Source organism: Callithrix jacchus, chromosome 3 (genome assembly GCF_049354715.1).
Source record: "Callithrix jacchus isolate 240 chromosome 3, calJac240_pri, whole genome shotgun sequence".
NCBI lineage: Eukaryota > Metazoa > Chordata > Mammalia > Primates > Cebidae > Callithrix > Callithrix jacchus.
In genome coordinates, this window is record NC_133504.1 from 171,085,210 (window position 1) to 171,110,056 (window position 24,847).

Below are 24,847 nucleotides of genomic sequence, written 5' to 3' on the forward strand. Positions count from 1 at the left end.
TCCTCACCCTCCCCATACCCTGTGCTAATTTGTATTTTTAAAAGATTACTGTGACCTCTGTGGAAAATAGATTTGAATGTAGCAAGAACGGAATCAAAGAGAGCATTTAGGAGTGATTGCAGTAAATCACAAGGGAGATGATGAGAGGTTGGTCTTGGATGGCCTAAGCGAAGATGGAGAAAACGATGGATTCAACAGAGGAGATATTCAGATAAAAATCAACAAGATTTAGCAATTCACTGGCTATCAGTGCAGAAGGAGATAAGAAAGCAAAGTTAGCACAATTTAATGAATGTTGGCAATGTCTGAGTTAGAAAATACTGGACATAGATAAGTTTTAGGGGAGTGGCAGGGAAGATAATGAATCAAACTTTGGTTATGATGACTTTATATTGCCTTATTTTGACCTCCAAAGAAAGAGTTGAAAAAGTAATTGGATAGAGAGATAAAGAGCTCAAAGTAGAGTCTGAGATGGCAATGGAAATTTTGGACCATGATGTGGAGATGCTAATTGAAATCATGGATGGTGAACAGAATTTAGAGAGTAAGAAAACAAGACTTTGGTACAAGCCTTATAGCATTCCAGCATTTAAAGACAGATTGGAAAAGGGAGGCAAAGAAAGAGGGCCAGAAATAAACCCAGACCCTTAAACTGATAAAATCATAAGAGATGCTTTCTGGGGATGTGTTTTTACAGAAGTCACACAGCCAGTACAAGGAGAACTTGAGGATAGAACCAAAGACTGTCTGACTCCAAGGCCCATGATCTGTCCATGTGGATAACATTTTGCAAATTTACAACACAAGGACTGGAAGTGACAAGCAAAAGTCAAAGCCACTATGGAAAGAACAATGCTAAACCATGCAGAGAGCATGAAGTGGGTGGAAGTGGAAAAACACCTGGAACACCAGACCCCTAATGACCAAAATCCTTCTATGACCCTCAGGGTCCTAGATGATGAGGTCCTGCCCTCTACTTGCCATTTGCCAGGCAGACTGAGATTCTTTTTCTTCTTGGAAGGTGCTAGCTCCTGACCAACTCAGAGCCTTTTCCAGCTTTTCTATCTGCCTAAATCATTCTCCTAAGTCTTCACTTTATGAGTCTTCATTGCCATGAAGGTCTTAGTTTCAATTCAACCCCATAAAAAGTCTTTCCTAACTCTCCAATTTAAAATTTTATTCCCAACCAACCCATTCTCTCCCATATCATCATGTATTATTTTCTTTGTGGCCCTTATGATTAAAATAAAATGTTTCCTTCATGTATTTACTTATTTTGTATTGTTTATTTACCCTCAGAAGATTAAAAGGGTGATGAGAAAAAAAGACTATCTTCATCTTTTCTTTTTTTTTTTTTTTTTTTTTTTGAAAGGGAGTCTCACTCTGTCACCAGGCTGGAGTGCAGTGGCATGCATGATCACAGCTCACTGCAACCTCAACCTCCCGGATTCAAGCAATTCTCCTGTCTCAGCCTCCCGAGTAGCTGGGACTACAAGCGCATACCACCACGCCAGCCAATTTTTGTATTTTTTGTAAAGACGGGGTTTCACCATGTTAGCCAGGATGAGCTTGATCTCTTGATCTCATGATCCGCCCTCCTCGGCCTCCCAAAGTGCTGGGATTACAGGCATGAGGCACTGTGCCCGGCCCATCTATTATTTTTAATATGCTCCACCCTGAGAACAAAAAGTAGCACATAAAAAAGTAGCACATAGTAGATGCTAAGTAAACACTTGCTGAAGGAATGAGTGGGAGAGGGAGGGAAAGAGATATGAGAAGAGATGGAATGAAAGAAGGGAGGGAAAGAGAGAGGAAGGAAGAAGGAGAGGGAGTAAAGAGAGATCATCTTAACATGGTTTTAATGGGATTCTGGTCTCACTATTCCCAACTGGGTGGTGGAATCGCAGCATCTCCAGGCTGAACAACAAAGATTTCAATCACCATTTATTTCAAGTCTTCATCCAGCATCTTAATCTCTCTTGCAGCACTGCTGATAGTCTCTGTCTCCCATACATCCAGCCTCTGCTTCCAGTCCCAACCGGACGATTTCAACTCTCCAATCATTCAGGCCAAATATTCCCCATCACTTCCCCCTGTCCTTCTACTTTGTGACACTGTCTAAAATCTCCTCCACTGTCTCTCTGGCTGCTACCACATTTCCAACTCTGATTCCTAGTGCTTCTCAAGAACTCCCTATTCAGTCCCTGGCTGCACTTCTGGGCAGTCCTCTTGAGTGCTTCTCCTTGATCTGTTAACTTTAAAAGCTTCAGATATTCTGGGGTAATAGCACCACACTCTTCTGGGGCACAGCATGAAACTTGAATGGTGTCTCTCTGGTCCTGGGAATCCCTTAGGTTACCATAACACAGATGTAAGAAAACATTTTCCATCAAATGCTTTTATCCCTAGGCCTAAGATACACACTTTGAAATGCTATCACTTTTTAGTCCATGAGAATATTGATCTACTTGTACATAGAAATAGCTCATTTCTACCAACCAAAGACCTAAGAATATTCCCCAAAGAAAGTAGCAGATACTCCGAAGAGAAAGATCAGAGTCTTATATTTCTGTATCGAAGTAAAAGGTTAAGTTCTAGGTTCTATGACTCTAGAAATGGAAAAGTAGTTATCATGGGTGATTTTAAAATGACAACCCTGAATGTGAGGGCAAAAGAAAAATATGTAGCTTTACTGTAAAACTAATTTAGGGCTTTCAAATTATAATTCATTAACTTGTATCCTGAATGAATGGAATAATCTTAACACTTTCTTCTTCTTACTTGCATTCCTCCATTACATCCACAAATTCTTATTAAACAATGCCATGGTTTTAACGTGTTCCCCAAAAAGCATTTTTTGGAAACGTGATCCACAATGCCTCAGTATTGGAAGAGGGGCCTAATGGGAAGGACTTACATCATTCTCTCTCTCTCTCTCTCTCTCTCTCTCTCTCTCTCTCTCTCTCTCTCTCTCTCACTACATGATGGCTTCTGCCATGTTATGAAACAGCAAGAAGGTCCTCAGTCTTGGACTTCCCATCCACCAGAACTGTAAGAGATAAATCTCTACTCTTTATACATTAAGCAGTCTGATGCATTCTGTTACAACAGCAGAAAATGAACTAAAATATGCATCTAGCACTATATACAAGTTATTGTTTCAGGAAGAGTGAGTCCTTATATAGGAGGAAAGAAATCTGATGTAGCTTTTTCCTTTAAGGCAAGTAGAATCCAAAGACCACACATAGGTTTTCTTGCTACATACATTCATTCAATATCTTTCACTTCCTTTTTGTAACATACGTAAGTCATATAATTACCTATATGTTCAATGTCTGTCTTCTACTTTAGATTCTAAGTTCCAGGAGGACAAGAATCCTGAGGATCTTGCATTCTCAAGTCTTAGCACAGTGGCTAGTAAAGGGCAGGTGCTTAATGAATATTGTTCAAAGGAACAAATGGCTACAAATATATACAATATTGAATATAATGTCAGCAATATAAGAGTGGAGAAAAGACAGTGCCGAAATCGGCAAGATATTTTCCTTGGCTAAGATGACAAAATTCAACTTCAAGTTCAACTTTTCCAAGTAACCGTAAAGAGATATGAGATTTAAACTTCGCCCATTATGATCAACTCACTGCCCATTTTGTATGTTAGGAACCAGAACATCTTTTGGTGATCACTGGACTTCAAAACCAAGTCTCTTGTCAATAACTGCTATTTGTATAAATATGCAATAAATGATGAATAAATTATACTAAATCCCCCTTAAAAAGACATTCTCAGAGGAGTCAATGCCACCCTGTGATACAAAAGGAGATCCCGCGTTAGCATTGTTCTCACCGTTATACCACAGAAACACCTCAAGTGCCTATGGACAGCAGTCACAGCATTGCCTAGAGTTGAGAGAGATAGGAAAATGAATGCAGTTGAGAAGAAAGAACAGTGACACCTCTTTAAAATGCTACCGTGTAAGTTTTCCTATTGCTGGCATCAAGTTCAAGCCCAGGTGGGCACACCTCACCGAGACTGTCCATCCTGACCTAATGTACAAGTCTCGCTAGTCTGCTTTTTAAGGACAAAGAAGGACACTGCTTGGTGATCTGGCCCCAAGCTGTTCAGGGAAGAGACTTTGCTCAGCACATTTCAGCCACTGAGCAGGGCTGGGCTCATTTCAGAGAGCCACATAAAATAAATAATCATGCAAAAGCAGATTCGTTCTGATAGGGCTCTGACAGCTGCTCCGAGAGGTGGGTCCTTGCAAACCCATCTTTCAACAATGAGCTGACCCAAAGATCCAGGAAAGCTCCAGACAGGACCATATGGCCTGGAATAAAAACATATTTCAAACTCTGTTTATTATGCATATCTTTCAAAGGTTCACTACTCTGTGATGAAACATTGCACCTGCAAGGCTTTAATAAGCTCACCAACCAAGTACAATTATAAAATCACAGGCACCTGAAGAATTTGTCTTCTCTTAGACTTAGCCATGCACTGCCCACCAATGACTGGTCTCATTATTTTTAATTATATGGGTTTGCAGTATTTTGTAAGCTGCGATCAATACTTATTCAGAAAATAAAACTCCTTATAGACCTCAGAATGAGAGCCACGATATATCTCTCCTCCTCAACTTTGGAGACTCCATCATTGTATACAAAACCGTCTGGTCTTCCTGAAAAGAAAAAGAAGCAATGCAACTGTGCATGCCTGCAAAGACAGGAGAGCATTTGACATGAATTTAGGCCGGCCATCATTCATCAGGAATGTCAGGGGCAGAGGGGATAGGAACAGCTTTCCTTCACAAGTGAGACCTGTGACTCCACATCTGGTCCAAATATGTGAGAAGCACAGTTTGTTCATTATCACTCCACAAATATCCACTGAACACTTATTGTGTGCCAGACTCCAGGCTAATGGTGATGCTTTAGAGACAAATAGCATGTAGTTTCTGCCCTCAGGTATAAATGCTCTCATCGGAAAAGCAGACCCCAAAGAACTGGTCTAGAAACACAGAGAAACATGAGCTATAAACAAACTTGAGGTACAAAGGAGGAGATCACTTAATCCTTTTGGGAAGTTCAAGGACAACTTTCCAAAGGAAAAGCGATTTGAATAGAAACTTGAAAAGTAAATAAGGGCCTGTCAGCTAGTCATGAAAGAGAAGGTATGAGCCACACTGGGGTTGAAACTATGTTCATGTGTCATTTTCACTAACCTCTCCCAAGGCCCTGAGCAGTGTGATACACTTTGATGCCCCAAGTGTTGTTTCCATCTCTGTGTTTAATGAGCTTATCCAGGAACAAGACGTGTGTGTCTGTGAGTGCTCACGTGATTAAATGACTGGCTTGGAATGGATGATTATTATAGATCTGCTGCACTCAAGTCTCTTCCCAAACGAAGAGTCTACATAAAATTTGAAACTCTTTTATTTATCTACCCCAAAACAGTGTACAGTGGTACCTGTTAGGGTTTCAAGAATGGATTTTATATAAGATGGCTTAGCCTAACCATTATGCACAATGATAGAGTGGCTGAGTCTTGCCTGCTAAGATTCTTTCTCCCCTAAAGCCCTTGTTCGACATCAAAAGAGCCTTTGACTTGTGTCATAGAAGGATTATATCATACTTGTACTACAAAATGAAGAATATAGAACCAATAGCAAGAGATGAAACGAAGATTTCAACTACAAACTTACATGATAGACATGGAGACACATAAAGGAAGTAACTGTTGCTTCCTAGAGGTACTAATGATGGCATCAAAAACATGCAAAGAGATGAACCTCTTTGACCAAGGGTTGTTAATTGGGAAACATATTGAGGAAAAGGAAGGGAGGGAGGGAGGGAGGGAAGAAGGGACAGAGGGAGGGATGAAGGAAGGGACAAAGAGAGGGAGAGAAGGAGAGAGGGATGGAGGGAGGGAGGAAAGGAGGAGGAAGGGAGGGAGGGAGGGAAGAGAATTAGAAGGGGGCAGGAAGGGAAAGGTTGGAGGCAGAAAAAATATTTACTTACACAATAAACAGTATTTCTAAACTATTTTTTATCTCTAAGCTCTCAACCAATATGTAGCCATGATATTAACTTTCAGTGCTTTTCAGATTCAAGGAGAACATCAGAAGACTGCCAAAGATGGTACCTGATACTTCTCTTGCACATAGGAGAAAGAACAGCTCTTATTTATTGCTAAAACTCATGCTATTTACAACAACCCTTAAAGAGTGATGCTGTTAAGTCCATTATTTGGACACAGAAAATGAAGTTCAAAGAAAATAAGTATGTTCAAAGTGATTAAGAAAAAGAGTAGAGAAAGGATTGAATTCTGGATTTCTGTCTCCAAAAATCCACGCTCTTTCCAAGACCCTATCTTGCCCTTTTGCTGATTAATCTTCATCAGAGTTCACGCCCCAGTTTAAGATGTAAAGATTCGCCAGTATTTTATTTATTGTACTTACACTTTGAAAGACTGTTGATCACAGCACTGCAGGTGGCCATGGCAAATGAGGTGACACAGGAACTCTAGACAGGTGCCTTGCACTGAGCATGTGACTGACAGTGATATGCCAACTAGCATCTCTCCTTATTTGACCTCCCTGTCTTTTATATATCAGTTATTCTTTTCTCGGTTTGAATATTAAGAAGACAAAAATATTCCTAAAAGGAATCAGCAGAAAGGGAGAAAGATTAGAGAATGTGCATGGGAATTAAAGACCTTGTATTTCACTGTGAACTGCAGGGAAGAGAGAAAACCATCAGACAAAGGGAGAGGAGATCAACAATTTCTTTTTTCTGGGTCATGCCAGGACCCTTTAAGTCTGTGAGTTCCATTGTTTTACCTTATATTTACTTTGCTGGATTTCAGTAAATGCATTCTATTATGAGCTACTCCCATGGGGTCAAGGGAATCCATAGACCAGCTCTCCCACCAACTTCATTGACCACCTCTAACAGCAACTATCTTGAGTGAAAGATGGAGTAAGTTTACTCCCATTTTGGAGCTAATAAGACAGTAGAAATTCACATTTACTGGGTGTTTACAGGACACCAATAACTGGTTTAAAAGTTTAATATGCATATTTCATTTAGGCTTTCCAACAATAAGGGAGGCAGATACTATCCTATAAGGTAGATACTATTTTTATTACTGTTTTACAAGTTGAGAAAACCTATGCAGAGAGAGTCTGTGTCATTTGCTCAAAGTCATTCATTTAGTAATAAATCTCAAATATGGTCTCTTCTTGTTGAGTAGAGTGAATTAGCAATTTGGACATATTCTTGAAAGGCAACTACATCGTTCTATTTTTTTATTAATTATAATGTTTATTCTTTCATTCAATCAATGTTGATTGTTTTTTGCCCAACCCACTAGGAATCCAGAAATAAGTAGGTTGATAATCCTGAATGTTTCCTCCGTAAAGGGACAAAAGCATAAAGGAGCCGTTATGGTACCACATGATCAGATCAGAGCAAATACGGGCTGCAATGGGAGCAAAGAGGAGGGACATTGAACTCAGCAAGGGTGCTGAAAGGGACTGTCAGAGAAGGTTTCTTTAGAGTACGTGTTAGATGTAAGATGCTGGAATAATCTTGAAGGGTAAGTAGGAGAGGATGGGAAGGAAAAACTAGAAAGCACAACAAAGAGACAAGGACACTGTGTTAGCCAGGGTTCCCCAGAAAAATGAAACCAATAGGAAATATACATGAGGGAGAGAGATTTTTAATAAGGAATTTGCTCCTGTGATTACAGAGGCTGAGAAATCACAAGATCTGCAGTCAGCAAGCTGCAGACCCAAGGGAGCCGATGGGAAAGGTCTAGTCTGAAGGCAAAGGCAGGAGAAGATGGATGTCACCAACTCAGAGACAGTAAGGCAGGAAGAGCAATTTCTCCTTTACTCAGGCTTTTTATTCCATTGGTGCCTTGGACAAATTAGATGAGGTCCACCCACACTGGGGAGGCTATCTGCTAGACTCAGTCCACAACTCAAATGTTTATCTCTTCCAGAAACACACTTACAGACACACACAGAATAACGTTTAGCAAAATATCTGGGCATCTCATGGCCTAGTCAAGTGGACACACGATGTGAACCGTCAAAGATACATTCTGGGGACCACGTTTAATTTGGTGTGACAAAGACCAAAAGGTAACAGTGACACTAAGGAAGTTAATGGAAGCCATGACATGGAAGGCCTTGCTTGCCATGCTAAGAAATCAGAATTTTATACTGAGGCAATGAGGGACCACTAGGGAGTTTTAAGTAAGGGATGACAAGACTGAATTTGTACTTTTGGACAATCATCCTGCTGGAAACTAGAGACTGGAGGCAGGAGGCCAATTAGGAAACTGCTAAACGTTTATCTTAAGGAAGTTGCAACGAAATAGGAAGAAGTGGCCAGATGCTAGAGATATCAACAAATCTTAAGGGCCAACTAATTGGAAAAAAAGAGCTTAAGATGATTCCTAGTTCACTAGCTGTGTCATTAGACTAATACAAAAGAGAATTCAATAGAAGAACCAGCTTTGGGGAATTAATGATGATAATGAACAAGAAGCTTTACAGTTTGCAAATGGAATTGATAGATGTTAATAATTTTGTGACTATTCCTTTAAACAGCCCTATGAATTTGGTGTTTTTCTCTTTTGGGATGAGAACACTAAGCTGAAGGAGTAAGTGACTTGCCCAGGCTCCCAATCACAGTAAATGGAATAATCAGAACCTGAACTTTTTCCAAAGCCCATTATTTCCACTACACAATCTGACACACATAATAATAGTAGCAAAATAGTCATGAGATAGCTAACATGTGCTGAATGCCTCCTGTGGCATTCTTCTAAGTACCATATTTTTGTCAATTCTTAACACTCACAACAACCCCAGAGGGTAGGTATTACTGGGAATTATTGTTAGCCCTATTTTATAGATGCAACAAATGGGGAACAAAGAGGTGACAGCAATAAATGGTGTCACTTGGGACAAATAATCTACATGTTACAGTTTCCCCTTTGGACAGGATCTAGGATAACGGTGAGTAGAACAACAGAGTGGTAAAGCTCAGTGACTTGACCCCTTTCACAAGAGGCCATGCTTCCTTCAGAGCATGTGAGCTGAGGAAAAACCCAGAAACAAGCCCCCATTGTTTCCCCCATCCCACCTCCAGCTTAAAAGCTTACACCCTAGTACACCCAGTACCACCTTGCTGACCTCCTAGTGCTGAGTTGAAAAACTACCTATTGGCCATTATGTTCACTATTTGGATGACAGGATCATTCATACCCCAAACCTCATGACACACAATCTACCTATGGGACAAACCTGCACATGTTCCCTTTGAACCTAAAATAAAAGTTGGGAAAAAAAGAAAGAAAGCTAGAGCCAGGCTCTGTTCATCCAGTTTGAGTTTTAAATAGAGAATCATTTTCCAGCAGCATTAATGTGCTGGACTACGTGATCCTGGAGTGGGATAAACAACGGCAGGCTTGACTGCCCGATATGTCAGGCCTGGGAAATAGCCCTCTAGAGGACACCACTCACCCCAAGCCCATTAGCCAATTACTCAGAGCCCTTTTAGTAAATGAGCTCTTTCAGTGTACTAATTGGAGCCCTGTGAAAGTAAACTTTCAGCAAGAAAGAAGCTGGCTTTCTGTAGTGAGATTTCCCTCTCTGGTACACCACAGGATCCGGCGGGCTGGATGGGCAGAATGGGGTGGTGGCACAGACCACTGGTGCTAAGCCTGGACCACCTAGGCTCAAATCTCAGCTCTGATGCTTGCCAGATGTGCAGGCTTCAGCAAGATATTCTGTTGTCAGTTTCCTCATCTGTGAAATGGGGATAATTTCAGGAGATGTAGGGGTCTCAAATGAAGTGATAAACCTGTGCCCCACATATAGGAACAATTCAATAAATATGAACAATATTATTTACTGTTCTTGCTTATTTATATGCAACAAACCACCTTAACCCAAGAAATGGGATTAAAAAATATGTCAGGAGAGAAAATAAATTTACTCAGGTGTTGAATAAACAAATCTACTCAGGGCATTTTTTGTATCCCCTACCCCTCAATAGGCAATTAAGTTATATTTTATTATTAGTTTTTATTACTGTGTAGCTAAGCAAATTATCATATGCTTGAGCCTTAGGTAAGTCTTAGATATAATTTTCTCATCAATTTAATTTTATGCTCCTTGAAGACAGGTTCCATGTGTACTTTCATAGCCACCAGAAACATTCATTTAACAGATATTTGTTTGTTGATTGGCATTCTTGATTTCTGTCATTCCTGATAAGAATCAGCTAGCCTGAATATTGGTGAGTTAACTCTACTACCCATGAGTACTAACGCTTCGAGATTGAATAATTCCAACCATTTAAGATCTAGTCATGTTTTGGAATTCAATTAGACAAACATGCAGCCATATCCTACCTTAGTTCATTCATTCAGCTATAACAAAATACCCAAGACTAGGTAAGTTATAAAACACAGAACTTTATTTCCTATGGCTCTGAATCTGGGAAGTCTAAGATCTAGGTGCCTAAGTCTAACTAGGAGTTGTTGTCTAGTGAAGGCTTTCTTGCCGTGTCCTCACATGGCAGAAGAAAGAACCAGCAAAAAAAGCCCTTTTGAAAGGTTGTTAACCCCATTCACGAGGGCAGAGCCCTCCTACCTTGATCACCTCCTAAAGGCCCACTTCTTCATACCATCACATTGGGTCTTAGGTTCCAGTGTATGAATGTGGGGGTCGAGGGACACATACATTTAAACCCTAACAGATCCTTAAAACAAATTAGTAATTTTAAAAAGCAAGGAAAAAAGCCTACCTTACTCCTGACCCAAAGGTGGCTTATTTTATGAGGACTTCAAAATAAAATCAAAGTGTATGAATACTAAAGCCTTCATGATCTTAACTCCACTAGAGCTGGGCAACACTTAGCCTAAGAATATAATAGACTCTGAAAAGTAAATTCAAATCCTGCCTGAATTACCTGTAATTACCACTGAAGCTGTTCAAGTTTGATCAAATAATTTTGTGGTCTACAAAAATTTAAGTCTATTTTAGTATATAAGAATACTCAATACTCAACTCCAGGTAATACAGAGAACACCACAAAGATATTCCTCAAGTAGAGCAACCCCAAGACACATAATTGTTCGATTCACCAGGTTGAAATAAAGGAGAAAATTCTAAGGGCAGCCAGAGAGAAAGGTCAGGTTACCCATAAAGGGAAGCCTATCAGACTTACAGCAGATCTCTCAGCAGAAACCCTACAAACTAGAAGAGAGTGGGGGTCAATATTCAATATCCTCAAAGAAAAGAATTTCCAACCCAGAATCTCATATCCAGCCAAACTAAGGTTTATAAATGAAGGAAAAATAAAATTTTTCACAAACAAGCAAGCACTCAGAGATTTCATCACCACGAGACCTGCTTTACAAGAGCTTCTGAAAGAAGCACTACACACAGAAAGGAAGAACCAGTATCAGTCATCCCAAAAACTTACCAAAAGGTAAAGAGTATCTCCATAATGAAGAATCTATATCAACTAATGGGCAAAATAGCCAGCCAGCATTAAATGACAATATTAAACTCACAAATATCAACATTAATCCTGAATTTAAATGGATTAAATGCCCTAATAAAAGACACAGACACGCAAACTGAACAAAAAGTCAAAACACATCAGCACTCTGTATCCAGATCCATCTCATAAGCAAGAACACACAAAGACTTAAAACAAAAGGTTGGAGGGAGACTCATGAGTCAAATGGAGAGAGAAAAAAAGAAACAAAAAAAAACAGGAGTTGTAACTTTTGTCTCTGACAAAATAGACTACAATAGCAACAAAGGCTAAAAGAAACAAAGAAGGACATTACATAATGATAAAAGGATCAATGCAACAATAGGAGTCAATGATCATAAATATATAAGCAACCAATATAGGGGCACCCAGATACATAAGACAAGTTTTCAATGACTTATAAAGAGACTTGGACTCCCACACAATAATAGCTGGAGTCTTTGACACCACATTGTTAATATTCGACCGATCAACGAGATAGAAAAATAACAGGGACATTTATGATTTGAACTCATATCTGGAACAAGTAAACTCAATGAATATTTATAGAATTCTTCACCCCAGGTCCACAGAACATACATTTTTTTTTTAGTATCACATTACACCTATTTTGAAAGTGACCACACAAATGGAAGCAAACCACTCTTCAGCATTTGCACAGCATTTCACAGATTTAAATGAAGTAATGGTTGTCTGTTTGTTATTTTCTTTCCCTATTCCTTCCTGTCTCCGCTGTTAAGCACAATTATCAGCAAAAAAGAGGTTTTTAATACCTATTTTTAGATTGCATTCCAGCCTGGGCAATAGAGCAAGACTTCTGTTCTCTCTCCCCCTTTTCTCTTTCTCTTTCTTTCTTTAAAAAAAAAGAAAGAAAAAGGCAAGATGCAGAAAAAACAAATAAATAAATAAATAAATAAAGCCAAAATCTTCTCTTCCATGTGCCATGCTATGAGAAAGGAGATGGAAAGTAACTTTCACCTACCAAACTTCCTTACCTCAGGCTTAAGACACATATCAACAGGTGCAACGACATTTGTGTTGGGACATGCATATTACTATAATACATGCATCCTTAAAAAGACATTTCCCTGGGCAGGAAAAGTCTTTTTAAAGATGCACGTATATAATAAAATGCCTGTAATCCCAGCACTTTAAGAGGCTGAGTCAGGCAGTTCACAAGGTCAACAGATCAATGCCATCCTGGCCAACATGGTGAAACCCCATCTCTACTAAAAAATACACAAATAAATAAATAAAATGAATTTAAAAAAGAATACTACACATTTAGTATTATTGAATAAGCATTACCCCTGTAACCATTTTACAAGTTTTAGTACTTGATGATCATTGATTGAAAATTATAATTGTTATGGCAAATATTGAAGATAATAGTTTTATAATGCAATACAAGCCAATTTTTAATTTATATTTAATCTCTTTTAAAAGAATAAAAATAGGTCTGTTTAAAGAAAAAATAGAAAACATATTACGTCTTCTGTTTAGCAATATGTAGCAATTAAACAGAAAAGTCAGAAGTGGATATCTTCAGACTTGTTATTAAAACACATTTCTGGAAAGAGTTAAGTTGCTTCTCATTAAGAAGTTCCTAAAGAAATATTTTTGTACTTTAAAAAAAGATTTAAAAAAAAATCTTCCTCATGCCTCTCCTGAGGCAGGAGAATCGCTAAAAAAAAATTAAAATAAAAATAAATAAATAAACACCTTGAAATAGCTTCTCTTCTTTAGTTTGGTCATTTTCCTGATTCCACAAGCAGAAGCAAATACAATATGACTAGCTAATTCCCAGCTGCATAAAAATTTAAATCCATGTCTGAAAACTGAACAATCAAATCATGTAGTAGCACAGTAGCCAGAAATAAACCCAATACATAGAGTTTATTTCTGGCTACTGTTTGAATGCTGCTTATTCAACATTATTAACACAAATAAAATTTACACCTACAGTTCTGTGCATTAAAAATAATTTCTCCCACATCAAATGGCAGCATTTTCTTCTGCCAATCAAATTAAACCACCAGAAACATAAGGAAAGAAATCAATTATATAACAAACCTTTGAAAAGTATGGCATTTATCATGTTCAAGACAGGTTAATTCTAGCTCTAAATAAACTTTCTCCTTCCAAGTTAGGGCTTTTATTTTGCTTTCATTCCTTTTTTTTTTTTTTTTTTTTGCTGGAAATGTACTCAACCCAAACATTCTGTTATTCTAGCCATAAAATCTTTTTTCTCCTATGCTAAATAAATTAAAAGAGAAAAAACAACACACACCCCCACACACAAATGATTCTATTAGACCCAGACAAATATAAGTGTATTGATTTTAGGCAAAAGTGTAACAAAAATATTATGCCATGAATGAAAGGCTAAAAATTCTGGTGAAAAATGTTTACAGAAAAAGCCCTGTCCCCTGTTTCCTGTCAACAACCTCAGAGACTAACTGAAAAATCACCTCTGCAAATCTCCTTGACTAAAGGGAAAGAAGACATTTTTAATGATCTTCAGAACCTTATACTCCACACAGCTCTACAGATGAAAACTGATTGCTTCAAGTAGCACCTTAGTCTGAACAATAAGTGCATATCCACACTACCTGAATGATAATCTTAAATTAGCAGCTTCTCCAGCCACCATTAACTCAGACTTGAAAGACATAGTGAAGATCAGTCTTCCATATCATGTCCCACAATAGCTTCATCTGAAGTTATGAGCAGGCGAACAATACAGATGAGGCGAAAAGGAACAATGTCTGCACTAAATGCACACAGAGTGGAATGGAAGGAAAAGAAATGCACAGGGAATACATTTAAGAGCAGAAAGAGATCTTTCCAGTTATCTAGTCTGGTCTTGTAGTTTCCATCACACGAGCGTGTGGGAGTAAAATGTGGAATGTGGTAACAGCCTCACCGGCAAAGAAGAAATGAATGTATGGTGCCAAGTGCCCACAGGGCTTCTCACCATTTGCCCAGCTCCCTAGTTATTCCTTACAAAAATGGAAACAGTCAAAACTATTGTGTCAAAATTAAGAGAGAAGCTGGCTTTTCTGTCGGGGATTTGAAATTAGCATTTGGTTAAAACCAGTCAACCGGAACTTTGAAATAAGTTTCTTTGTTTTGTCTCAATTTTACTATACCCATTCTTAATTTCTTCATCTGTCATTCACTTATTAAGACAACAAGTATTTACTTACTAAGAGCTACCAATTGTCGGGTGCCACCCTGACTGCAAGAGTATAACAATTAACCAAACAGGAAAAGTGCCTGGGAGAAAACTGTCAACAAACAGGTACAGATGCATATGTATCAGGTGATAGATGATACAAAGAAAAAGAACTGAGAATGTCAGAAGAGGCTACTTTATATGAAATGTTCAAGAAAGACCTCGCTGATGAAGTGCCATTTGGGATAAAATTATAAAAAATAAAAGGAACAAATTCTGAGAATATGTGGTAAGAGCATTCTAGGCAGAGGGAACAGAAAATGCAAAGGCCCTCAGGTGAGAAGCATTTTCAACATGTACTAGAATAAGAATCCCAGGTTAGATGTGAGTGAGCAGAGGAAGAATGAAAGAGCAGGTAGGAGAGAGGTAGTGAGGACCAGATCAGTGAAGGGTCGTGAAGGTCACAGCAATGACTTTGGATCTGATTCTGAGAGTGCAATGAAAAGCCAGTGGAGTGCTGTGAGAAGAGAAAGAATGTAATCTGACTTGGCTGCCATGCAGACTGGAGGACTAGGAAGCAAATACAGAGCAGGTGGATTAGTTAGGATGTTATTTCAATGGTCCAAACAAAAGATGATGAAGTGAAAGGGTAGTGCTAATGGAGATAGTCAGGATTCTGGACAGGTTTAGGAGAAACTGATGTGAAGTATGACATAAAGTTAAGAGTCAGTAATAGCTCCACAATTCTTAGCCTGAGCAACTAGAAGTATCACTTATTTAGGCAGAGAAGATTGTGCAACAATTCTTCAAATTCCTTGAGAACACGTTACAATTTGAGATGTTTATTAGGAATCCAAGTATAAACATTGGATAAGAAGTTGAATGTATACATCTGGAGTTCAAGGAAGAGTTTTTAATGAAATTATAAAAATGAGAATCATCAGCTTATAGAGTTACCTGAAGCCATGAGACTAGCTGACATTCCCTTGGGAGTGAACATGGATAAAGAAAATTTCTGGAGACTGAATCCTGATGTAATTCAGTGTTTAGAGATCAAGAAGAAGAAAAAGATACACTGAAGAAGCTGAGAAGGAGCTGTCTGTGAAGTAGGAGGAGAACTAAGAATCAATTGTGCCTTGAAGGCCAAAGAAAGAAAGTCTATTAAGAAAAAGGGGAACAACTATGTCAATTGCTGCCTACAGATGAAGTAAGATGGGACTCAGGAATCACCATTTTATTAGTCAATTCGATGTCACTGGTTTTCTTGTAAGAAATGCTTTATTGAAGTAGTGGGTACAAAGGCCCAACAGAATGGGTTCACAGACAGAATGTGGCATAATTATGAATATCTAAGTGTTTTGAAGAAGCTTTCCATACACAGTTAACCTGGAAATAATAAATTCTTGGACATACATTGCAATGCTGGCTTCAAAGGAGATCCAAAGAACACATTCCCACTCTGTCATATACACAAATGAGAACTGAGCAGACAGAAGAGGCTGCAGGAACTGTGACGGCCATTGTGGGAGTTCTCAGGACACAGGCTGGAATGCCCAGAACCTAGTCCAAAATGCCAACAGCAAGGCCATACAAATAAAGAGTCAGAATTAGAACAGCAGGAAGAAGAAACAAAGTAGCAAGCCAGGGTGGCTTGACCTACCAGTAGGATTAGCCTGAGACTGAGATACTAAAGTTTCATGATGACCCTTGAAATAGTAACAGGAAAAAGTAGATGAGTCTGAGACTGCATCTTGAGACAAAACTCTGTGAAGGAGGCTGAGATATTTTAGGAATAAAGGGGATCCTCAACTGCCAGCAGAGGCAAAGCCTTCTCCTTCCAGATGCCTTACCTGCCAAGCCCTTTATCACTGCTCATGAGCCTGCCTACACTTTATTTCAGGCCACTTCTATTTCCACACAAAGCAGATGGCCAGGTAGACCACCCAGAGCTCTGCCAGTTGGGTGGATTTTCCTATCTCCACATGGCTTCTTCTAGGGCCACTCCTAAGTAGGGCTGTAGTGAAGCAGCCATCCATTTCCACTTGCATCTATACATCCAGACAATCACACACACTCAATTCTGTTTAGATTCAGCATCTAGGAGACCAAAGATATAATAAACACTCCTATTTGAGACCCTTTCTGGGATATTGTCCTTGATAAATGAGTTGGAATCTCTTAGCCTTTCATTTTCTTTGTAAACCACTTCAAGGACGACAGTATCACAATCAGGCTTATGTTATTGTTGGTTGGGTACTCACAGATAAATTCACTAGATGGTGAGCCCCTTGAAGGCAAAAGCTATGTCTTTATTCTTATTTTTTAAGAAATATTATTGTAAATATATAGGAAATAGGCTCTGGCTCCCAAATTCATTGGATATAAATGAAGTTATCAAACTTCTCTATGCTTCCATTGCCACATCATTAAAATATTAAAAATACTCATCTTGCAGTTCGGATTTAAGAATTTGCAACAATATTTATACAATATGAGTACAAGGCCTTAGAGAAAGCCCAATAGATGGGCCCTAATGTTTTATAGGATTTGAATCCCTAGAACCTAGCCCAGCACTTGGTTCATAGGTTACAGACATGAATTAATATTTACTGCACTAAATCAAAAGGAGAAACATCACTTAAAATACCACATATGGGAAGATATTGACAAAGTGTACAATTCTGAAGGAAAAACTTGGCAGGCAGAGAGTAAAGTCTTTAAGTTTATTTGACAAAATTGTCATCACTTTAAAGAGTTTTTAGACCTGCTCACTTCATCTACACAGGACTTGTATGGTAGGATGAGGTTAGGTGCAATGTGGAATCTCATTTTTGCAGCAATCATAGTTAAAACCAAAAAGACACTGATTCCTCCAGTTCCTAAGTTTAAGGAACTGTCAGGAGTCAAAGGCAGCTACTTCCCCACAGATCTTGCTTCATTCTGGAGCTTTGTTTATCACCCATCACCACAATCACCACCAACTTTATCCAACTTGGTAGATCTGACTAGAGTAAGAGGTGTAGAGAGGTCACCTTATAACCGTTTTTTGGAGCGGTTGACATCCTTTCTTCTTGGACTTCTCCTCCACTCCCTTCTATAATATTGAGGGGATCCAATGTTCTCCCCACCTCCACTAAGTCAGGAACTCGTGATCATTTCTTGCCTGAAGAGCTGAGCAATGGGATCCTTAGAATGCTTAATGCTGCAAATATGTAGGGAAAAAATGCAGGAGTTGAACAGCAGAGGTACGGTCAGCACCTCCACAATTAACCATGGCAATCATATGGGGATTTTCCTATATGTTGATCAGATGTCAATGTACAGATGGATTTAAGCACTCACAAAAGGGCCACTCAATGAATGAGGGGACCTTGTAGCAAGGGGAGACATGGTGGGTGTTTTTCCAGCTGTGGGCTGAAGCTGTCAGGCACAGGTCAAAACTGAGCCATGGTTCTGGGTCAGCAGACTGTTTAGGGCAAGTGTGAAGAGGGCTGTACTATGAGCGCCCAAGAGGCAGCCCACTGGGAACTTGCCACACAGAAGAGTGACAGCCAGTCAGTGAAGATAAGCAGATTACAGGGCTCTGTAAAAGACTGCAAAAAGCCCCTCACCCTAAAACTATTACCTTTTATGTAATAATAATGTAATTCCAGTGATAGGTCATCAAATAATTTGCAAAAGTAGCTGTTCACACATACAAACTAAACTGTCGAAACAACCCAGTGAAAATTTTCTGCATTAAAAATGTCATAATGGGGTGGAGTCCTCTTCATGTCCTCCCTAACTCATTTTATGAAGCCGGAATCACTTTGATACCAAAACCTGGCAAAGGCACAACAGAAAAAGACAATTACAAGTCAATATCCCAGATGAACATAGAAGCAAAACTCCTCAATAAAATGCTAGCAAACCAAGTCTAGCAGCACATCAAAAAGTTAATTCACCACGATCAAGTTGGCTTTATTTCTGGGATGCAAGGTTGGCTCAACATATGCAAATCAGTAAATGTGATTCACCACACAAACAGAAATAAAAACAAAATTCATATGATCATCTCAGTGGACAAGAGAAAACTTTTGATAAAATCCAACAGCCTTTCATGATTTGAAAAAAAAAAAAAACCCTCAACAGACTAGGCATTGAAAAAACAGACCTCAAAATCATAAAAGCTATCTATGACAACCCCACAGCCAACATCATACTGAATGGACATAGCTGAAATTGTTCCCCTTAAGAACTGGAACAAGACAAGGATGCCAATTCTCACCACTTCTATGCAATATAATTCTGTAAGCCTTAGCCAGAGCAACCAGGCAAGAAGAAGAAATAAAAGGCATCTAAATAGGATGAGAAGAAGTCAAATTATCTCTCTTTGCTGATTTGATTCTATACCTAGAAAACCCTAAAGACTCTGCCAAAAGGCTCCCGGAACTGATAAACAACTTCAGTGAAGTTCCAGGATAAGAAACATACAAAATCAACATATGACATCAATCATGCAAAAAATCAGCATACTAAAAATCAGTGGCATTTTCATACACCAATAATGTTCAAGCTCAGAGCCAAATCAAGGACATAACCTCATTTAAAATAGTCACAAAAGGAATAAAATACCTAGGAATACATCTAACCAATTAGGGGAAAGATCTCTCCACAAGGAGAACTATAAAACACTGCTGAAGGTAATTAGAGATGACCTGAAAAATTGGAAAAATATTCCATGCTTATGAATTGGGATAATTAATATCATATAAATGATCATACTTTCCAAAGCAATCTACAGATTTGATGTATTCATCTCAAACTAACATCATTTTTCACAGAATTAGAAAATCTATTCCCAAATTCCTATGGAACCAAAAAAGAACCCGAACAGCCAAAGAAATCCTGAGCAAAAGAAACAAAGCCAGAGGCACTACATTATCCAACTTCAAACTGTAGTCTACAGTAATCAAAACAGCATGGCACTAGTATGAAAACAGACACGTAGACCAGTGGAACAGAGTAGAGAACTCAGAAATAAAGTGGTACACCTACAATAAGCTGCTCTTTGACAAAGTAAACAAAAATAATCCAAGGAAAGAACACTCTATTCAGTAAATGGTGCCAGGATAACTGGCTACTCATAAGCAGAAGAGTAGAACTGAACCCTTGCCTTTCAAAATACACAAAAATTAACTCAAGACAAATTACAGATTTAAAGACTTCAAACTATAAATATCTTAGAAGAAATACCATTCTGGGAAATATCATTCTGGACATCAGATTTGATGAAGAATTTATGACTAAATCCTCAAGAGCAATTGCAACTAAAACAAAAATTGACAAACTGGGTCTAATTAAGCTAAAGCATTTTGGTATAGAAATGTGCAAAACTGTGCTTACTCAACAGAGTAAGCAGACAACTTACAGAATGAGAGAAATATTAGCAAACTATGCACCTGACAAAGGTCTAATATCAAGAATCTATAAGATACTTAAACAACTAAACAAGCAAAAACAAATGACTCCATAAAAAGTGGGCAAAGGACATGAACAGACACTTCACAAAAGAACACATACAAGGGGCCAATAAACAAACACAAGAATACTCAATATCACTAATTGTAATAGTCTTTTCTCACACTACTAATAAAGATATATCCAAGACTGGGCAATTTATAAAGAAAAGAGGTTTAACTGACTCACAGTTCTGGCATGGCAGAAGGGGAAGTGAACACGTCTTTCTCCAGATGAAAGCAGCAAGAAGAAGTACAGCGGGAAGTGGTGGAAAAAACCATTTATAAAATCATCAGATTTCATGAGAACTCATTCACTATCACAAGAACAGCATGGAAGTAACCTCCCCCATAATTCAATTACCTCCCACCAGGTCTCACTCACAACACATGGGGATTATGGGAACTATAGTTCAAGCTGAGATTTGGGTGGGAACACAACCAAACCATGTCACTAATCATCAGAGAAATACAAATCAAAACCACAATGAGATACCATCTCACACCAGTCATAATGGCTATTAGTAATAAGTCATAAAATAACAGAAGTTGGTGAGGCTATGGAGAAAAGGGAAGGCTTATACACTGTTGATGGAAATGTAAATTAATCCAGCAATTGTGGAAAGCAGGCTGGAGGTTTCATAAAGAACTAAAAACAAAACTACCATTCAACTCAGCAATCCCATTACTGAGCATGTACCCTAAGGAAAATAAATTATTCTACCAAAAAGACAAATGCACTCATTATTCGTCACAGCACGGCTCACGATAGTAAAGGAACAGAATCAACCTAGGTGCTCATCAAAAGTGTACTGGATAAAGAAAACGTGGTACATATGCACCATGAATGCTGCATAGCCATAAAAAAGAATGAAATGATGTCCTTTGCTGCAAGTTGGATGTAGCTGGAGGCCATCATCCTAAGCAAATTTACACAGGAAGAGAAAACCAAATACCACCTATTCTGACTTATAAGTGCAAGCTAACCACTGAGTACTTATGGACATAAAGATGAGAACAACAGAAGTTGGTGACTACTGGAAGAGGGAGGGGAGAGAGGGGCAAGGGCTTAAAAACTACCTATCAGATATATGCTATCAGTACCTGGGTGATAGGATCATTTGTATCTCAAACCTTAGTGTCACACAATATACCCAGATAACAAATCTGCACATGCACTCTCTGAATCTAAAATAAAAGTTGAAACTATTTAAAAAATTACATTATCAGAAATTCTGATTAAATAGGAATAGCATGTTTTCCTTTGACAGAATTAAATCAAAATAATTCAACAGAATTTTTATGACAGTTCTCATTATACACACACACACACACACATAGAAAGAGAGTGAACAAAAGTATTTGCTTACTTTATTTTTGTGTTTTTTTAATCATCCAAATTTTTAAAATTAGGCAAAACTATCACTTTCAAAAATTTATATATTTTTTGTCATATATATGAATAACCTAAGAAATGTCCTTGTCTGTTGGAGGATAATTAGATTGGTGTTAACCTGTCTCTACTTTTTCAACTATGATTCCATAGGCATGCCACTTAGATTTTCTGAGGCTCTATCTTCATGAAAAAGTTTGAATATAAACAGGGGATCCTAATCCATAGACTTACAGTCTTCTGAGGAGGGTTCTTCCTTGTATCTTCTCCTTCCCATTTCTGTTATTACCACAGATATCCTGGACTTCACTGGTGACTGTCTCACAGGCACACACTGGTTTTGGTACCTTACATCTATCTTCCACCAGCCACTCCATGTTCTCTAGAAAAAACGTTCTGTTCGCACTCAGTACACAAAATTTCAGTGGGCTCTGAGTCCAGGTATGGACGCAAATCCTTTTTCAGTTCAATCACTCTTTTCTAAAACTAAAGTCACAGTGATTGCTTCAAAGATGGACTTCTGACTCAAGTTGTCTAATCAGAGGTAAGCCAAGGATTGGCTGGAGAGTGATAGGAAGTTTTTCACTTTTCTCTGGTCTTGAACCTAGAAGATCTAAGCCTGGATCTGCTAACAGCCACACAGACAGAGCCTAGGAGTTGAAAATCCACAGAAAAGCGGAGCCAAAAGGTGGAAAAGAAACATCCCTTTGAGCCTCTGAGTCCTGCTAATTTGAAGAATTATTCTTGGACTTTTCAGTCACTTGAGCAAATAAATTTTCTTGTTTCTTATAACAGATTCTAAGTTTTTGTAACTGAAAGAGCTATATCTAATATATGCAGTCTATAGGTTGACTATTCAGTCTAGTACAAAGACGTTCAAATATTTTTAATATATGTAGATAATGTGCTAAATAAAATATAAATTGATATAAAACTTTTACGTGTTTCTCAACAATATATAGTATAACTAGAAAATTTTAGCAGTCCCTTCAAATTCTAAAACTCTATGATGTTTAAGAGATTTTGCATTACATAAATCAAGGTATAAACCTGCATATAAAATGGTACAGAGGACATTTGTCCTCAGAGATTAATCAGTAAGCAGCTATGTTCCTTTGCATGATATTGTGAAATGCAGTAACTTTGAGACAATGATGTTACATTTTGGAATCTGCAGATTAGAGACATGGAAATAAGGTTGTGAATTCTAAATAAGACCAAATATAATTTAAAAATCCAAAAGATGCCTTTTTAAAAGTACTTCTTTTGGTACTAACGGAGATTTCACACTGGGTAATATAAATCACCAACATGCTAATTAAGCTGTGTTTTTCACTTTAAGGTCTTTTTGTGCTTCCCTGAAAGTGATAGCAAATGGAACATGATCATTTTCTTGAGATCTGAGATCAAAATGTCTACAAGCAATATACCGTTGTAGTGATACAATAGCAAGCAAAAAAATAAAGTAAAAGCTCTAAATATCACCTACCACAAAACTTGGAATATAAAATGTGAAATCTGCAGAGGCATGACTAATGTAGTGATTTCTATTTTTTCAGCGACGGACTAACCAGTCCATGAACCAAGCACATATAATACTTAGAAAACAGTCTTAGAGAAAACTGACAGATATATAGGGTATTTTATCTTGTATTATGTGATTTGTAGAAGTTATCTCAACTGGAAGTACTTCAAAGGAAGGCATTAAACAAGTGTAAAATAACTAATCTACAAGTATTTATTAAGCGTTTGCTATGTAGCCAGCCAAATCCAAGGTGATTGAAGAGAAAATAAGAAAGGGAAATCTAAGGACCTTGTTGAGAGTAACCTGCTAACTGTGTCCTCCTCTTTCAGTCTCTTCTGCTTCAAATCACTAGACCCATGACTGGCAGGCTAATTGGCTGAAAGCACAGCTTGCTTCCCTTTGATCTTCTATGCAAGCATCTTTAGTGGTCCCTCGCTGTACTACACACATTCTCTCCATCTCTCAGGTAGGCATAACATAGTCCCAACCTTACCTTCCAGCCTTATCTCCCAGTATTGCCCTTTGAGTGACAATAGATGCCCTTTAGCATTTTTATTTAAAAAAGAAATTGGTTCTAGAACGACTATCACAATGACAAAAGTGGGGATGAAGAAGAGGAGGAGAAAGAGGAGACCAACATTCGATTGGTTGCCATGTGCGGAGTATTAGGCATATGCTAAGTATTTAACATCCATAGTCTCATTATAACCCTATAAACTGAGTACTATTATCATCTCCATTTTTTTCTATTGAGAAGAAATTCACCTGACATAAAATTAACCATTTCAAAGTAAATTAATTAGTGTATTTACAATGCTGTGCAACAACCACCTCTACCTAGTTTCCAAATGTTTTTATTGCGCCAAAAGGAAATCTCATACCCATTAAGCAGTTAATTCTTAACTGCTCACTTTTCCCTTCCTTCAGCCCATGGCAACAGCAAACTTGCACTTTGTCTCTACATCATCCCCATTTTACACATGGGGGTAATGCAGTGTAGGAGGTCAGGCTACCTTTCCAAAGTCTCACTGCTAAACATAATAGATCTTGGGTTCTTTCTCCTTCCTCAAAATAACTAAGGTATGAGTATCAGGGTTCTCTAAAGAAACAACTAGTAAAACAGACGTACATATGAAAGGGAGTTTATTAAGGAGACTTGACTCACATGATCACAAGATGAAGTCCCACAATAGGGAGTCTGCAAGTTGAGGAGCAAGGAAACCAGTGGTGGATCAGCCAGAGTCCCAAAACCTCAAAAGCAGGGGAGCCGATAGTGCAGGCTTCAGTCTGTGGCCAAAGGCCTGAGAACGCCTGGAAAACTATCGGTGTAACTCCAAGAGCCCAAAAGCTGAAGAATTTGAAGTTTGATGTTCAAGGTCAGGAAGCATCCAGCCCTAGAGAAGATGGAGGCCAGAAGGCTCAGCAAGTCTGCTTTTCCATCTTCTCCTGCCTGCTTTCTTCCAGCCGTACTGGCAGCTGATCAGATGGCACCCACCCAGATTGAGGCGTGCTCTGTCTCTCCCAGACCACTGACTCCAATGTTAATCTCTTTTGGCAACACCCTCACAAACACCCAGCAACATGCTCTTCCTCATTAATCCCTATGAGTAAATGCTATTATTGTCTCTAGTTTACAGATGAGGAAACTGAAGGACAAAAAGAGTATG

The 24,847-nt window shown here is 38.4% G+C and overlaps 1 protein-coding gene across 3 annotated transcripts in view; it reads right to left on the reverse strand.

Moving 5' to 3' along the window:
* GBA3 (glucosidase, beta, acid 3 (cytosolic)) overlaps positions 1–24,847 on the reverse strand; it is a 123,358-nt gene that overhangs the window by 13,022 nt on the left and 85,489 nt on the right. Inside the window, exon 5 of one of the 3 annotated variants that reach the window (XM_078367998.1) lies at positions 5,747–6,660. The exons of the other annotated variants lie outside the window; for them this stretch is intronic. Within the exon in view, the coding sequence (XP_078224124.1) occupies positions 6,641–6,660 (20 nt within the window). The 3' untranslated portion in view covers positions 5,747–6,640. Of the gene's footprint in view, positions 1–5,746; positions 6,661–24,847 lie in introns of those variants that run through there. 3 annotated transcript variants of the gene reach the window in all.